The sequence below is a fragment of the Dysidea avara genome, chromosome 4, assembly GCF_963678975.1.
Source record: "Dysidea avara chromosome 4, odDysAvar1.4, whole genome shotgun sequence".
NCBI lineage: Eukaryota > Metazoa > Porifera > Demospongiae > Dictyoceratida > Dysideidae > Dysidea > Dysidea avara.
In genome coordinates this window covers 21,945,585-21,962,807 of record NC_089275.1, presented here as the reverse complement: position 1 = coordinate 21,962,807, position 17,223 = coordinate 21,945,585, and the positions used below count along the sequence as shown (strand labels likewise).

General features: G+C 37.7%; 3 protein-coding genes across 4 annotated transcripts; 2 read left to right on the top strand and 1 right to left on the bottom strand.

The window, feature by feature from the left end:
* LOC136254316 (influenza virus NS1A-binding protein homolog) lies at nt 1-2,325 on the top strand. 2 transcript variants are annotated; one of them, XM_066046992.1, is made up of 2 exons: nt 1-1,197; nt 1,256-2,325. In XM_066046992.1, the coding sequence occupies exons 1-2, from the start codon at nt 994-996 to the stop codon at nt 2,147-2,149; spliced, it is 1,098 nt and encodes a 365-aa protein (XP_065903064.1). In that variant the 5' UTR covers nt 1-993; the 3' UTR covers nt 2,150-2,325. The 2 variants fall into 2 exon arrangements, with proteins under 2 accessions (XP_065903064.1, XP_065903063.1); XM_066046991.1 differs by having other exon boundaries at nt 1,253-2,325.
* On the top strand, nt 305-975 carry LOC136253665 (dual specificity protein kinase shkC-like). Its single transcript, XM_066046325.1, has 2 exons — nt 305-311; nt 386-975. The coding sequence occupies exons 1-2, from the start codon at nt 305-307 to the stop codon at nt 973-975; spliced, it is 597 nt and encodes a 198-aa protein (XP_065902397.1).
* A 1,541-nt stretch (nt 2,326-3,866) lies between the features above and the next one.
* Nucleotides 3,867-15,777, bottom strand: LOC136254315 (protein Njmu-R1-like). Its single transcript, XM_066046990.1, has 14 exons — nt 15,644-15,777; nt 14,092-14,154; nt 13,702-13,827; nt 12,703-12,789; nt 11,504-11,564; nt 11,283-11,339; nt 10,802-10,870; nt 9,708-9,770; nt 9,376-9,437; nt 8,632-8,677; nt 7,591-7,657; nt 5,602-5,708; nt 5,479-5,549; nt 3,867-4,187 (listed from the first exon to the last, which is right to left on the bottom strand). The coding sequence occupies exons 1-14, from the start codon at nt 15,739-15,741 to the stop codon at nt 4,019-4,021; spliced, it is 1,146 nt and encodes a 381-aa protein (XP_065903062.1). The 5' UTR covers nt 15,742-15,777; the 3' UTR covers nt 3,867-4,018.
* Between the last annotated feature and the right edge of the window lie 1,446 nt (nt 15,778-17,223).

Here is a 17,223-nt window from a genome sequence, read left to right as displayed (position 1 = left end):
ACGCAATGTTTTTGGGCCCGCCGCCATATTGTTTACGCATTTGTATCCATAGCTATAGTCGGCCATTTTCCTAGTTCCAGCCTATCAAATCGCGTTGTACCTGGATCAAGGCGTCCGATTGGTCAGAAAAGAAAAATGGCGTAGGGCCCAAAACTCCTGCAAATGTCACCAGACCCTCCTCAACGCAGTGGGTGGGGTCTGGGCACGAGCATAGTAATTTTGTGGCAGTGAGACTAACAAATTAAAATGGCGACTTCATCAGCACTTGTGTGTCAGCAACAGGAATGACAGCAGAATCTCTGAAATGGAGCGTATGGAAAAGTGTCCGAAGTCGAATATGACGGAAAATTGTGTGCTGCTAAAGAAATTCACTCTTTGTTACTAGAGCTGGCTGATGCCAGAGAAGCAGTTACGATAAGAGATAGTTTCTTACGCGAATGCTATCTGTGGAGCACGTTACGACATCCTAACATTGTGTCGTTTCTGGGGATACACTATCCTTCAAGTGACGAGTCTGGGTTGCCTATTATGGTGATGGAGAAGATGCAGGAGAGTGTGACATCACTGGTAGATAAGCACGACAATATCCCTTTGTTGGTGAAACTTTCAATACTACATGATGTATCACTTGGATTAAGGTATCTTCATGCTCACAGTCCCCCAGTTGTTCATCGTGATCTTTCTTCAAATAATATCTTACTCGGCTCCCATCTTAAAGCAAAAGTTACTGATCTTGGTGTGGCTAAAGCAATCATGGATCAAAATAGCAAGACGCTGACTAAAACTCCAGGAACTGCTGTGTTTATGCCCCCAGAAGCATTAGACGTTAAACCACTATATGGTCCACCATTGGATATGTTTTCTTTTGGAGGAGTGGTCCTTCATATCACCAGTAAACAATGGCCTATTCCAAAATCTTGGTCACAAATTGATCCCGTTACAAGGAAGCGGAAAAGTTTATCAGAGGTAGAGTGACGTCAACAGTACATTGACATGATGACTGGAGGTGATGCAAATTTAAAGTCATTAGTTTTGTTATGTTTAGAAGATGATCCAGAGTTGCGTCCTTCAGCTATAGATATCTCAGAGAGGACGAAGAGAATGGTAGAGGAATGCAGAAAAGAGACTACTTATGATGGCATGGATCCTATCTCCTGGTTGGCTGAACAAGCATCTGATGCAAGGCATATTATACAGGTTTGTTACTTAATCTGTGAAGTATGTCATCCATGTATAATGCAAACACCTATAGCAGCAATCAAAATTCACCACACCTAATCTGTTTGCTGGACCAGTCACCATTAAGTGGAAAGAAGGTCCTCCAGCACCATCAAGCAGAATGATACACAGTGCAGTAATGTTTAATGGGTCGATTTATGTGGGTGGTGGTATTACTGAAAAAGAACAGGCAACATACTGTGTGGACATTTACCATTCTGACACTAATAAATGGGATACCATTGACACTCCCCATCACTTATTTTGCCTGGTAGTCTTGTTGAGTAAACTTTTAATTGTTGGTGGAAGTGATAGGAATGGCAGGTATACTAAGAAGGTACTTGCCTTGGAGAGTGGTGAGTGGATAGACTACACAGAAATGCCATCTGCAAGATCTTATGTTGGAGCTGTTAGCCACCATTCCATGATGATTGTGGTTGGTGGTTATCGTGATGAAGCACTTGCTGTTGTTGAGCTATTTGATGGTAGTACTGGTGAGTGGTTTATATGTGATGACCTACCACGACCACTAGAGTACCCACAAGCAGTTGTCCTGGGGAATATGATTTATGTGTTGGATAAACTTGAAAATATAATTAATGCTTCTTCATTGCACTCTTTATTTGACCACAATCTGCAATGGCATTGTCTTACAGATATGCCACACAATAGTTCATCTGCTGTTGTTCTGAATAATAAATACTTATTGGTGTTGGGAGGATTATTATTGAACAATGGTCGGAGTTCTGATGAAATTGTTACACTCAATTCCATAAGCACCGAATGGATATCATCTGCAAAAATTCCAGAAGCTTTATCATATACAGCTGTGGTGTGTGATGATAGCCATCGTCTGGTAGTTATTGGAGGATGTGAAGAAGGAAGACTTGTTGGTACTTCAAGAGTATGGTTAGGGTCATTTGAATTGTGACTATATATATATGTACACGATCATGTTGTTTTGTAACTTCTATAGTTTGTACTGAGGAATTATAATAATTGGTAATTTTACGGTGAATATGTACAGAATAATCTCATAACTTATTGCATGTACATATATATTGGATTGCTTGGCCATGGCATTCAATTATTACATGTACGTTATAATCTACAGTGAAACCTCGTAATGGGGCCACCTATGGGATTCATAAGTGACCCTATGCTATTACCGAAAACCTCATTATTGCGGCCATAAAACCAAAGTGGCATTACCAGCAAGGTTTTCAACAAAACCAATAGCAATTTACAATTGATTTAAACATGCTATGTAGAGTTTATCACAGAGAAATGTATGTAGGAACCAATTGTTCCAACATTACTTGAGACATACAGTATAATGGTTGGAAAAGCACGAAGTACATTGCCAGAATAATGGGTACAGCTTCCAGTAGTTAAAATATGCAGCAACTTTAATTTTGCAGTGATACCTTGACTGCCTGCTCAGCTGGCCTCTTTATTGAAGGAACATTGTATTAGTTTTACTAGTTTGGTCCTGTAGTAGTGGCCACTGGCCTTATTACTGAAAATGAAATAAATGTAATATAATAGAAAATGCGTTTGGACTTGCTGGACCTGGCCACTATAATGAGGTTTCACTGTATTATTAAACTTACATTTCACAACTTGCCTGTTAAGGTACAGGACCATAAATGAATGGATACCTGTTTGTACTTTTAATTTTCACCTTTTACCTAGTGAAGACCATACTATAGCTTGACTGTCTCAAGACTTGCCGTATATGCAATGTGGCCAACAAAGTTGGCACAGCACACGCAAGCATTTTGAGTTGTGTTGCTGATGTGAAAAGAAAGCTTATAATATACACACACAACAAGAAAACAGAATTAAAATATTTATATCTCAGGAATGGGTGGTGGCAATTTCAATCAAAATCTACAAAATTAATGCAATTCAGAGAAGAGACCATAAAGCTATGCATGTGTGATTTTTTTTTGTTCAGGTGTTTGATAAACTTTTGGCAAAACATGATCCATACTACATCACTTATCACCTACCATGGTTGAGGCAGTGGTGGAGGAAGTAGTTGATACAAGGGGGGGGGGGGGGGGGTGGGCAGGGGGTCTGGGGAGCTGTGCCCCCAGAAGCTGTAGCCATTTTAGCTTTCACAATGTCTCAAAGTTCACCAAAATTAATTTATTGCAATTTTATAGGTACAAATTAAAGCATTAACTGAAACACCTCAAAACTATTTAAAGCAGGCTATTTGCCATATTTTTGGAAAAGCTTTTAGCTGTTGACTATAGGGTTGATGAACATAAAGTATTTATAAGCAGTACAAACAGGCTATTTATAAACAGCCTATAGCCACCTGGAAACACTTGATACAGTACCAGCTCTTAATGTATGAGGTACCTGCTGTAGGCAACTTTTTTTTAAAGCTACTTTAAGAAACACGTTTTTATGAAGGCCTTGACTGTTCTATTAGGGTATTTGAGCGTTCTATTAGAGTATATCGATCTTTATCACGGTTTTTAGCCCCACTCCAAGTAGGATAATTTCGGCGTGATATCATTCTGAGGGGGGGGCTTCAGCCCCCCCTTTCCACCACCTATGGGTTGAGGACAGGTTGGTAGTGATTGAGGTATTTTATCATCATGAACTAAAAGATATTATTTTAGACTCCAAGTACTAATCATTTTACCTTATGTATGTACATACATATGTACTCTTCATCATAGATATGTATACTGTACACATAACACAGGCATACATATAAACACACAAATAAATGTACAGATACATATACATAGTTTATGTCAGGATACAGATACAGGTTCAGTTAAATCTGCATAGATTTTACAGATCGGAAGCCATTCCTTTTTGTGTATTCTTGCAGTACCTTTAGTACCGCCAAACTGGAGGAGGAGTCAGTGAGAGAATTAGCCTCGTTGATGGCACAGTCTATCAGTAATTGACCATTTCCACACACACAGAGGAACAAATATGACCTATAGAATGTAGAGAGCATGTACATATGTCATACAGCATGGTAGTGCTGCTTAATAAGGATCATAAAGGTTTGGGGTTTTCTGCTCAAAATTATCATGCAAAAACCTGCCTCACTTTTCCTACATGACAGCTTGACAGTATTGCTAAGGCATAATTATGCCTTCAGAGTATAATCCTCATTACCTCCAACAAGTTTCTATAGAATTTTAAGAAAATGTACTGACTAACTGATACATATTCAGCCTAACACTACAGGGCTTATTTACGGTGTATTTACTGTTCGATGTCAACTAGACTCAATGTGTGCCTTTCTACCAACTGCAGCAACTAAAATGCATGCATCACTGACTTTGACTTGTGAGTAGCTTCTTATGACTTACAATCTCTATAGTGAGAAGATTATGTAATTGCAGAAGTGTTTTTTCTTTGTAATGCTATACAACGGGTGTAGCATAGCTGAAGACAGAGGGAAACAGCCATGCATCTCACGTTTCAGTAATTAAGAGTCAAGATGCTTGTTTATTTGCCATTCTTTCCTTTGATGTGGCATACAATTATGTACTGTACATGTATACATACATTTTTGCAGATTGACAAATTTCAGCTTTTTTGCGATTTTATTGCAATTTTATTTTAAGGATCACTTGTTTTTCACTAAGATAACCTATGTATTAGAAAGCATAGAGCTAACCCTGATACAGTAAACCCATGGTTATACGAACCCCAATGTGTCTCAGGCAATGATAAAAGTATTCAGATAAGTGAATTTTTCGGATAACTGAAGCCCATACATTTATATACAGAGCTCTGTTGAAATACTCTAATAGAACATACACCTATACTCAAAATACTCTAATAGAACAGTCATTTCTAATTTCAGATAGCTATGGAAAAACGAGGATTAGATAACTGAGGGTCTATTGAGGATGAAATTTGTGGAAAAGCCAACCAATCACGAAATTCATGAAAATCATGTCACTTGAAAATTTGTATGTATATGGTATTACAAAAGAAAAGTACAAGGAAAAATTACATTTTCACAAAGTCGTCTACACCTGCAGCTATACTAGTGGACATTTAATCCCTACAGTACTTCAACCACGGCCATATTATTGACAGGCTGTGTATAACTAAAGTAGAAATTAATATCCACAATTATAGCTGCAGGTTGTTTCATTGCTTTTCATTTCTATGATCCCAACTCAAATATATGTAGTTCCCTAATATTGTGGAAGCCCCACTGTGTCACAATGACAATAGTGAGAAATATCATATGAATATGTTCCATACTTGTATAAGGAGTAATAATCTGCTTCAGCCTTTTGTATCAGTCTTTTGAAGGCATTTATATCCTGGATGATCTGCAAATGAATTTAAAAATAATAAAACGTCTTGTATTTGTTACCAACTTACCTTAAGTTTAAAATTTTCAATAGCTTGTTTAAGGAAGAAAGGGTCAGTATTCGTAGCTCCCTGGCTGAGAAGGACTTGTGCCCAATCAGAACAAAACTTGCTGTGCTCTGAAAATAAAGAGCCAGTTAATGGCACACAGAGAACATGTATAAAACACATTGAATGTATGTACCAGGACAGGGGAGATGGAGAAGGCCAATGAGTAGGGATTGTCTGGTGCTGCTGACCCTTTTATGATGCTCCCTTTTTGACAAGTCTGGTGGCACTTGGTATAAAAGGGTCTGACAAATACTAGCTGTTATTGTTTGAATCATGTGGGTTTTGTCATGGTGATCCTATAAACTGACGGATTCAAACCTTGCTTTGAGCTTGAACCAACTAGGCGGTCAGAGGCGCAGCCCTAGGCTGTGCTACTGTACTTGACTAACAGAAGAAACTTGCTTGGGAGTTCCCAGTTGACACTTAATCATGCATAGCATCTCTGGTGCGGCTTGTCACATGCCAAATATCATAAAAGCTGCAATTTGGTTGATGCTGCCACTATAGTGGCAGCATACGTATGTCCAATATGTAGTTGTGACCAGACACTAGTGGCAATATTGAAAAAATGAGAACGTTATATCATGTACACTAAATATCATGATATTACACTACATCATCAAATTCATAGTAAAAAGTAAGAGACAAGAAAAGCACAAAGGGTGGTAAGGTGTCATCCAACAAGGAAAAGCTACTAATGAATGGTCAATAGGTTATAAAGTCACAACATGCTACAAGCAGCTGCATCTTAACCACAGAATTTGTTTACTGTATGTACTTTGGGTGACACACAACATAGGCAACCACAGAGTGTATTCAGGGCAGGGCATGTGGTCACCACTTTATAAGCAGCAAAAACTCAATTAAAATGCTACTAATCCCTTAGAGGTGTCTGCTCACAGCATTACAGTACCACTCAATGATACGACGGTATGTTGATTGACATTCTGGTATGCATACCGGTATTAGCTTAATATCGTAAATGAGAAATATACCAGTATACCACCCAGCACTACCACTATCAAACACCTATACAGCAAGTGCAACTTAACTAATCAAAAATTGAATGGTATAAAACATTCAGCAAAGGGTGCATCTTTGGCAATCAAAGTAGTACAACACACATGGATACAATTTTGAGGGGTGTGAGGGAATACCTTTAGGTGAGGTACAGTAAAACTTGCCCTGCTTATTGTCCTGTATAGAAAGGCCATCTCTCAATAGTGATCAACTTATAACTTCCCAAGTGAGAAGTTTATATTTTCGCATGTCTGTAAAGTTACCTGCTTATTAAAGTTAAAAAAGGTTCCATCTTAGGAACCTTTTAAAGCCTTTTCTACAGTGGAACCATCTTAAGTTCACCTTCAGTGCTGGTCACTGTAAAGCATTAATACAATACAATACAGTATGTGACTGTTCTATTGGAGTATTTCAATTCTGATACGGGCATTGGCCAATAAGGGGGAGAGAAGGGAATTGCTCCCAGGACACCTGGTTACCCCATATGGTGACGGAATTACATACACATATTACAACAACGAACAAAACTTTAGCAGAAGTGTTAACATCTACACTGTAGCATTCAGAATGCAATCACATGATTGATTGTGTAATGAGTGAACACATTTACATGTACAGCAGCTACACAATTCACAGAGTAAATGTGGTAAAAGAAAGTGCCAATGAAATATAGGGCATGTGGCCACCTAAATTTTTTTGCTAACATTTAAAACTTTTATCACTTAACTTTTTGTGTCATCATGCTCTATGGTCACACACTTATCTAGCATCTATAAGATAAGTTACACAATTCAGATATTCTGTGGCAGTACTGAGATGTGACCTGTCATTGAGATGGGATACCCACATGCCCTGCTTTTGCAGGTTCGTTTTTGCAAAGTAACATCCTTCCTCACATTTGGTAACTTTCTGTTGCTATTTACTACATACCAAAGTCACTAAAAGTGCAGCCTTCAGCAGTGACCTCTATAACTGTTTGCTCCTTTAGCTCATCATTCTACATGAAACAGACGCCGTTATAATAATATTACAATCTTTCATTAAATAACTTGTATCAAGGAGGGAAACACAATATTTAAACATTGGAGCATCTGTCACTCTCCATGTTAACTACCCAAATGTTGGACTTCGTGAATAGGAAGTTACTGTTTAATTAGAGTATTTGTTACAAACTGTACACTCCATTAGAGAGTATGATTGACTACTATTAAGTGCTGCACAGAAACACATGTTCACTAAACAGCCGTGTGTTACACATAAAGTGTAAAGTAAATACACAAGCTTGAACCATAGATAATAGACACCCCATACTGGATTGGAAACTTCTAAGCGCCACCTAATCTATCCGAGTTTTGCACCCCTTATACTGTACACAGTACCGGGAGTATATTTTATAAGAACATGTTTTGCTTACTGGTGAGTAGTAAACCTACCGCTATGGAATATAAGGTTTGGCTTATTCATAGTGGGTGTACTGATGTGTATTAGCTAGAAGTTTGACAAGCGCGAAAGGTTGATACGAGAGGCGGGGTTTGTGAACTTGACTAAACTGGAGCAAATATACCATGAAACACATACCAGTACACGTAGTACTAGTTAGTAATAAGCATCAGCCTTAAACTAAACTTGTTCACCCCGCCATTTTCACAAACATGTTCAAATACTTTTTATACGGAAAGTGCCTATACCAGTAGTAGGCCAATTGCCACCCAAGAAACAATCTACTAAACTTACTAGTTAAAGCAACCTAGCTGTATCCAGACAGTAAAACAGAATCTTTGAATGAAAAGGAGTGTTTGAAAACTTCAGGCACGAAACACGGATAGAACCGTAGTTTTGTATGGGCACTATGCGTGTGCTTCCAATCCAGGTAGGGGTGTCTATTATCTATGCTTGAACTAATGGTTCACCAGTTATGAACCATTAGTTCTCACTACATGTGCAAACATGACTACATTTGTACCTACGTACCTCTGGAAGTTGTATGAGCAGTGAAAGAGTACTGAACTCAATAAACCTGCAAATAGTTGAAAGTTATGGTAATACTGAATGTACATAATTAGAATATTTACCATACATGTCATATACTGTATAAGCAGAAATTTTTGTGAACAGAAAACATTTGGCGTTTTGCTAAATTTGGTGAGAGTTGAATTTGACAAAATGCATGTCTAATAAAGTTGAGTCCCATGTGGTAGTATGGCACATTGTGTAGTCATGTGGCTTCTTGTTTACAATGATGTAGCTATAAACACTCACCAGTCGCGAGTGGAACAAATTCTAATCAGTCATCTGCTCAATCACGCCTATGCTAGAATTGCAGTACACAACTTCAATTCCCAACAATGGCAGTTCTGGGATAAGCAGTTTAAAGCAGTAATGATACATTACAATCACTAATAATCAGCTACAAGACAAGCAATTACATGTTCACCAAATTTAATCCCTCGCCAAAATTTCTGCTCATACAGTATAGTACAAGATGCTTGAAAAGCTAAACTTTAGCCATTTAATCAACACAAGAAGAAAAATAATTGCAATGGCTGTATATTTGAAAACAAGAATAGCAACAATCATACAGTACGTAGTTGAAAACAAAACCCAGTATTTTACAGGAGAACACATACATAGAAGTAGTGAGTACTGTAGCAAGGGACAAGGCAAATACACTGCACAGTTTAAAGTCACCAGTACAAAATTATTCACCCTCTGTACCTTTGTATGTCAGCCATTAACTGCTTGTCATTACCGGTAATCTTAGTATTACCCTTAACAGCCTGGAACAAAATCAATAGAGTTGTGATAAGACAATGGCCACAGCATACAGTGTAGGACACATGCCCTGTATAATGCACATTGTGTACACTTAATCAAACACTCTAATAAAACTCAGTACACACCTATGCTGCAACGTATGCAAAATATTCTGTGCATTCATGAAGTTAGATGTAATTTCTTATTACATGTAGCTGAACTAGATAAACATTTTCATTACACTGTTTACACAACATACACAAACACTGAACACTTCTACGATATCAACTCACAACTTGTAGTAGCTCGGGCAGCACCGGATAACATCTCTCAACACATCGGGATAAATACAGCACCTATACAAGCAACATTGAATGCAGACCAAGTACAGTAGTATACTGACTGGCATTCATTTAGTATACTGTACGTATATATATATATTGTATGTATGTGTGAACAGTGATTTGTACTAGTACACTAAACAGTGAACTTTTTAAAAAAATGGGACAATTGGTTTCATCCGCTTTAATGTTATCCTTAACTCTATTATTCTGTGTTTCAGAGGTAAAATTTGTAAACAACTATTTGATGTGTCACAAGGTAAAAGAATATATAGCAACCGTAGACTCATTTAAAATCTCCTACTGTCACTATTTACATACAGTACTGTACATCTTTAATAGTTGGCTTCTAGACCTGAAGTTCAGCTGCTCAAGTATGTGCTGTGCACTACTGCTAAGGACTGATTAGTTTTACAACTACAATTAGCAAATGTACAGCTTCAGGTCAACAATCCACTGATGTACAGTGACCAAGCATGAAGGTTGAATGTCCAAACACTGTAATCGTCAATTGGCCACAGAGCAAACAGAAGCTACAGTATACATTACTTATGACACTCTAAGAACACCACTAAAACATTCACCTTGAAACCCTCATGGTGAATAAGGCATGGCAGGTAATGTACCTGACTGAGGCTTCTGTTTATAAATATGGTAATGTTAGAAAAACTGGCTTGTCTAAATGTGGACATGTTTGGTTAAGGGAACTGAATTACCAGCTCCTGACAGGTGAACTTGGTTAGTCCCAAATGTCATTGAGGAATGTGTAATACTGGACTGTGTCAAAGTTATGTGTAGACTTGTATGTGCAGGTATGCTATATGTGTACATGTTTATAATAACATAAATATACCTGCACGTACATACTGTATGCATGTATGTACATAATGTAAGACAGGTCCTGAATTTAGTTGAATTAAAATAGGATTCTTTTTAATAGGGATATGTACATGTACTTATCTCAGTCCCAAGGTGTTTGGAATAAAGGAACTCCGACTGTACAGCATTTCAAATAATATGTATTACAATTGTGTACTGTTACTCACATGATTGAAGTACCATTCTTTCAATAACATGTTCAGTGGTGAGCCAACAATTTGATCCTTTTTAGGTGGCTACAGTGAAACATTGTTACGATGCGGTAATGTTACTGTTGAGTGATAAAGGGAGTAGTGTAGTCTGAGGAAAGCGTTTAATTTTAGGGAAGCACAAAATAAACAATACTTATCAGGTAGTTGATATTTCAAATCCTGGTGGTCCACCAAATTTTCTGCTAAAGCATGCCAACTTCAAATGAAACACAAGCCAATAATGTGAAATATGAAGTCTACTGTTGCATGTGTAAATGATTTGGATACTACAGTATTTCATACTAAGGAGCATAAACTGATAGTTTATGAATACGAAGTCACATGCCACTATGTGGTATTGTACAGGTAACTGTGTTCTCAACAATACACTACTGTATGTGAATTACGTAAGTACAGATACTATAAAGGGTGATTGAAACAAAAAACAGTTACATACATTAGTTTGTATTAGCGGCTTCAGCTGCTCACAGAAGGTCTCCAGTTCTGATCGGAAAGTGTGTTAGTCAAGGAAATGGCTAGAGAAATACAATCACTACACACACACACACACACATACACTACACTACACACACACACATACACTACACACACACACACATGGCAGACAATAATATGCTCACAGCATTTAGACATACATACACTTGTCATAAAAGGATATAGTTCTAGTCCTTGTTTACAGTTACAGATTAGGCACACAACGTAGTTGGCAGATTGTCCACTGTATGAACAACCAATACAGTATGTATGTATGTACGTCACACAACATACATACAAGTACAGGTACTTGTTACAGCATAATGCAGTACATACACACTGTACCATACAACAAAACTCAACCTGTAGTCTAGGAAAGTGTCTATGGAGCCACACAGCCTGAAATTCAAACTAGGTTGAACCCTTGTTTATTTGATGTACATATATAACAGGTACTGAATACACACAATGTAATACAGTGTAGAGTATTAGAGAAGAGACCTGAGCACTACAGTGCAGAGAAGTTGAAAGTTCACAAGAGGTATTAGTACCAGAAACTACAAGCTATATAGTCCCTTACAACTACAGCACCAATGAGTGTTCTGTGTTACATTGTACATTGTAAATTAATTATAGATTAAACTTTAAGGATTCTCTAAAGATTCTAAAAAACCATTTCCTCCATTAACACTTCCTGTTAATGCTATACAAAGGGTTCTGAAATCATTGTAGTCAAGAGTGATTTACATGATGACTTATGTTGACATCATGATTACAGAAATAATGAGACAAGACAACTTCACTTATGATGCGTGAAGTATCTTCTTAATTGTTGTATAGTTTGTCTATCGTGTTTCCATATATATACACAAAGCCTCATGGCTGCTCTTACTTGCTTACAAAGGGGATATGTCCCATTTTACCTCAAGAAGATATGCCACTCCTGGTAGCATACGAGGCCTGTTATGTTGTTTTTCGGTCAATATACACCTGTTATAGCATGTAGGCTAGCCCCTAGTGAACTGCTTCAACTGGTTTCAGTTAGTGGCTACACCTTTTCAAGTAAACACGATGAAACAAAAAGTTGGGCTTTAATAAAAGTATGTAAATAGCCTTTAGTCATTGCAACTCATAGTGTGACAAATAAATACGTAGTACCTGTGTGTATTTTACAAGCACACACATACGTAGCGTACATACCATACTGTATGTTTCAATGACAGAAATTAATGATATGATGTATGGGCAAACACAAACCTTAAATCGACATACATAATGATAACACTATCCAGGTATCATATCACACACTAAACATTTGCCCAATATGAGAATACTAACTACATAGTAAACCATTTCAGGAGCCCCCAAAGACAAGTAAGTACCTTGTGTAATCAGTATCATCATCATCATCATTGTCATTACTGTGGTCAGATTGTAACAACTGATAGTAGTACATGGCTGGACTAGATCTACACAGAATATACCATCATGTGTTATATATCACAGGCCAATAAGGGTGGCAAGGCTTACAGTGTTTATGAGTTAGAATATAGGGAATTGTATGATCAAGTCACACTGAATACAAGGGTATGGCTAACTTTTAGTACAGTCAAACCTCTCTAATCCGACACCTTAATAATCCAGAATCCCTCTATAATCTGACAGTGTTTGCTGCACCAAATAAACCTTTTACCTTGCGTAACCACAACAAGTGGCTCATTGTACAAAGCATACATTACAATTAAAAAATAAAATAGCAGCGTGGTCGGTCTGTCTGTCTACCTGTCAGGGGACATTCTCACAATAATACCCATGTGGCAAATGATCACCAGGAAACAGGTTGAATGGCACACTGTCTTTTGTCTAAAAAATTTCCTGGGCACACATGCCCCCAGACACCCTAGCTGGAGTATGCTACACACTAGAATACATCATTAAACTCTTTTCCTTATACAGTAAATCGTTTATTTATTTTGAATGTTATTTTAATGCATTAAAGGTCTATACCATTTTAAGTGTTATTTATTATAGACAGTCGCTAAGGCTAAACCTCAAATCATCGATAAGTTCTTACACTGTTTGTGTGATGACATCAACAATTTTAAAACAACACGATTACATCATCATGTAAAACCCCTTGTTTTCAAACAGGAGTACAAAGTTGTTCTGAGGAATCCCTGGGGAATTACCGTACACTTCCTACATGTGAGCTGAGATGACAACCAAGAACTACTTCTGGTGCTAGAAATGGACCTGATTATATTGAAAATGGTTGCCAAGATACATAAGGCAGATACATTTAGTATGAATGCATTTGATTTGTTGTACATGTTGTGTACACCTTACACTAACACGCTCTGTCACAAACTCAAGGCACTCACAGTATTTCTAAAGTAGACACCTTTCCATCATTAGAGTACATGGAAGCTTTGGGCAGAAATGTGGCAAGGTTCTCCCTAAACTTCAGCTCCAGATCAACACTGAGACTGCTGTGCAACAGGTCCAAGCTGTGAATAGATGTATGCAGTTAAACAAGCAGTGAATGAAGAATAAAATTTTGTAAACTTAGAACAGATATACCACTACTTTTATAAAGGCTTTCCATTGTGAAAAAAGTAACACCAAAATGCTCTGATTCATTTTACAATGGCAGTATCCAATGTATGCCTCTACAATGTACATATGTTCATGTTCTAGCCCTTTTTTCACAATCTGTGCAAACTATTTTAAAATATGACAGTATTAAATTGTACTATCCACACATCACAAACCTGAGGCTGATGTTATCCAGAGATGACTCATTTGGCTTGTCTATTGACGATGGCTCTGGACTACTGTAATAAGACAAGACAAACAATTGAATGGCCACACTAGGTAATCCTTAAGACACATAACACAGTTCATACTACCATACAAATATTATCAAACACACTTACGTATGTATTATACTTATACTTAGTGAAGTTAATATAAACATGGCCGCAGGTTCGAGGCCCAGTCATGGATTTTTTATTTTTTCTCCTACCTTTCATTACCAGGTACTTTAATCATAATCAATCAGTCAGCAACAACTTTAAACAGGCTGTAGGAGTGGGTGTTACTATTCGGTGGACTGGACTACTGGACTAGACTACTGGAATGACATATTATTTTGTTTTTTACACATTATATGATTGGATTTATTGAGTTTCGCCAGTTAATGGTTGTTTGGTAGTCTGTAGTCCACTATTAAACACTGAATACGGGCAGTGGAATGTACAAAAACTGTCTTTTAATAATTTTGCTACTGTTCAGTTAAGCTACTATATAGCATGGGGCTCGATACAGCACTTACTGCTTACCCTGTAATGACAGTTACAGTTAATCAATGATCATGCTTCCAGTTGGCGAAGAGCAAGCTCACTGAGCGAGCTTTGTAGTCCTTTGTGGCCAGATGTCTATTCCAACACTAGGGTTTAACGATTAGAAATTATAAGCACCGGTGCTGAAAAAGCTAAGCCCCTGCAGATAAAAGACTACACAGCTTGCTTGCTCTAAGGATATCATCGTCAACTGGAAAGATGACTGCTGATTAACTATCGCTGTCACATAGCAGCATTACAGGGTAAGGAAGGAGCATAAGGAGTAAGTTCTGTATTGAGCCCCATGCTGTATAACTGAACAGTAGCAAAATTATTAAAAGACAGTTTTTGTACATTCCAACTGCCTGTATTCAGTGTGTAATAGTGGGCTGCAGGCTCCCGAACAGCCATTAACTGGCAAAACTCAACCATATAATGTGCAAAAACAAAATATATACCAGTCCAGTCCACTGAATATAGTAACAAGTTAGAGTTCATACCCCCATACAGATAATATTATTATGAATTCTTGGTATATACTACTACATGACCACAAGTTATTATTATTATTGGTGAAGTACTATTTGTGAATCAGGAAAAAAATCTATACATTATACAGTGCAATACAGTAGTTTCTTATTAATAGGTCAAGTCATTAGATAAAAGTCCTTGAAAATAGATTAGGTAATCCTAAGGCTGCAGCACATTTGCTGTCAGACCTTCAGTGCTGGTCACTGTAATAATAAATAATAATTGTAAGCGTCACTCAGAAAATACGCTTACTGACTTCTGAGAGGTAAAAAGAAGCCTGGTGAGCCATGAGGCATTTTTGATTATAGGGTTTTTCACACCTCTTAGCAAGCTAGCAAACAACAATATTTCTTCCCAAAACATGGTCGTAGGAATGTGTTTAATAAAACTGAGTTAGCAATGAATTTGAGACAAAATTCCAAGTTTCTATCACTCCACCACCATTTCTCACCTTTGTGTCAGCCTGTATGTGTAAAGAGCGTAGTCACAGCGACTATCACGTGATTCCTCGCTCTCTATGGAGCCCAGTAAATCGTCTTCTGCAGACATTTGGTGTGCGACAAATAGATATTGCAACAAATTGTTCGATTGTGGGTTTGAAGTTCTTATGACAACAATCTTTTTGAAGTCATTAGGCTGGAGTCCCCATCGATTTTAGACGAGGTTAGTTATATACGAGGTGCTGTGTAGGCGGATTGACTCGTGCATGGTTGCGACGGGTCGCGAGGTCATACAGAATCACAAGCATTCCCTTTTTACTTGAGCATTAAAAACAGGCAATAAAATTAATGGTTGTGAATGGTTTCCTAGTTGCCAACTTTTAGTTGCTTGGAAAATTTTGGTTGTGTTGTTATGAAGTCTTGTAGACTAATTTGTTGGGCCCAGTGGAAGCATAGTAGAATCCAAATCATTCACTGCTTCACCATTGAACTCTGCATACATCGTGGGCTCGTACTTTAAATTGTCTCCCGGAATTCAGTATGTGTCATGATTAACCCTGAGATATTGGCATGTGTAGTAATGCACCCAACTGTTATTTGGTTTTGTTGTACCTACCCCACTAGGGACCTGCAAGAATGCTAATGCCAGAACTGAACACCAGAATTAAATTCTGTAGAATGTGGAGATTAGCTATGAGAGGATGGGTAATGTAGTGTTTGTAGGGAAGCCACACAATTGCTGGGATGGCTGATAGGGTTCTGGGAACATGATGTGTGGATCCAGATCCATAACAGTTCACACATTAGAATAGATGTTCGGATTGAATGTGTTCAACTGTTTTTAGATCACATGATGTTTGATGATTGGTTACTAACCTTCTTTTGTGTTTGTGTGGAAACTCATGCACACGAACATGACTGTACAAACATCCACTTAGAATTTTTGTGAGTGTAGTGCATATTGTGCAATTTTCCTAAACGGTGTATCTGTATCTGACAGTTTTAAAGTCATGGTGCATGCTATATGCAATACCAAGAGTTACATATTATTTGCTCTTGACGGTACAGTGCATTTTTATGCAAACAAGTCACGTAAGTGCATGGACACTCACGACACATAAATTTCAATTCACTCTTCAGAGCTAGCACTTATTCCATTGTGTAATATATAGGAAACTGACAAACAATCTAACTACACTACTAATAACATTATTTGTAGTACTAAACCAGACCTTCATATTTCTGTGAATTCAGATATTGTTACACTATGTGTCAGCAAGAGTCCATAATATTATGGACTATTGGTATGGGACTGTGAGTATCATGATATTCCAATATGTATCCCACATCACTATGTTGGTGTGAGCCAGGAACTGCAGTAATAAGCATAGTATTTCCTTAGCAACATAGTAAATATCTACCCGTTAATGTTCCAATGCGGTGCATGGCTGGCTAGGTAATGATGCTCTGAAATTAAGTGGGGTACAGTTCTTAATGTCCTGGGTTACTAGCCAATCGAATTATGCAGATTTAAGTAATAACAGTTGGGTGGCATGCTCTGTACTCTGTTTATGATCTGCATGGTTGCTAG

Coding starts and splice junctions, on each gene's coding strand:
- LOC136254316 (XM_066046991.1), top strand. CDS start 994: ATGATGACTGGAGGTGATGCAAATTTAAAGTCATTAGTTTTGTTATGT. Junction 1,198..1,252: donor ATGCAAGGCATATTATACAG/GTTTGTTACTTA, acceptor AAACACCTATAG/CAGCAATCAAAATTCACCAC.
- LOC136254315 (XM_066046990.1), bottom strand. CDS start 15,741: ATGTCTGCAGAAGACGATTTACTGGGCTCCATAGAGAGCGAGGAATCA. Junction 11,565..12,702: donor GATGATACTGATTACACAAG/GTACTTACTTGT, acceptor TTGTTCATACAG/TGGACAATCTGCCAACTACG. Junction 5,709..7,590: donor CTGCACTTTTAGTGACTTTG/GTATGTAGTAAA, acceptor CTTTATTTTCAG/AGCACAGCAAGTTTTGTTCT.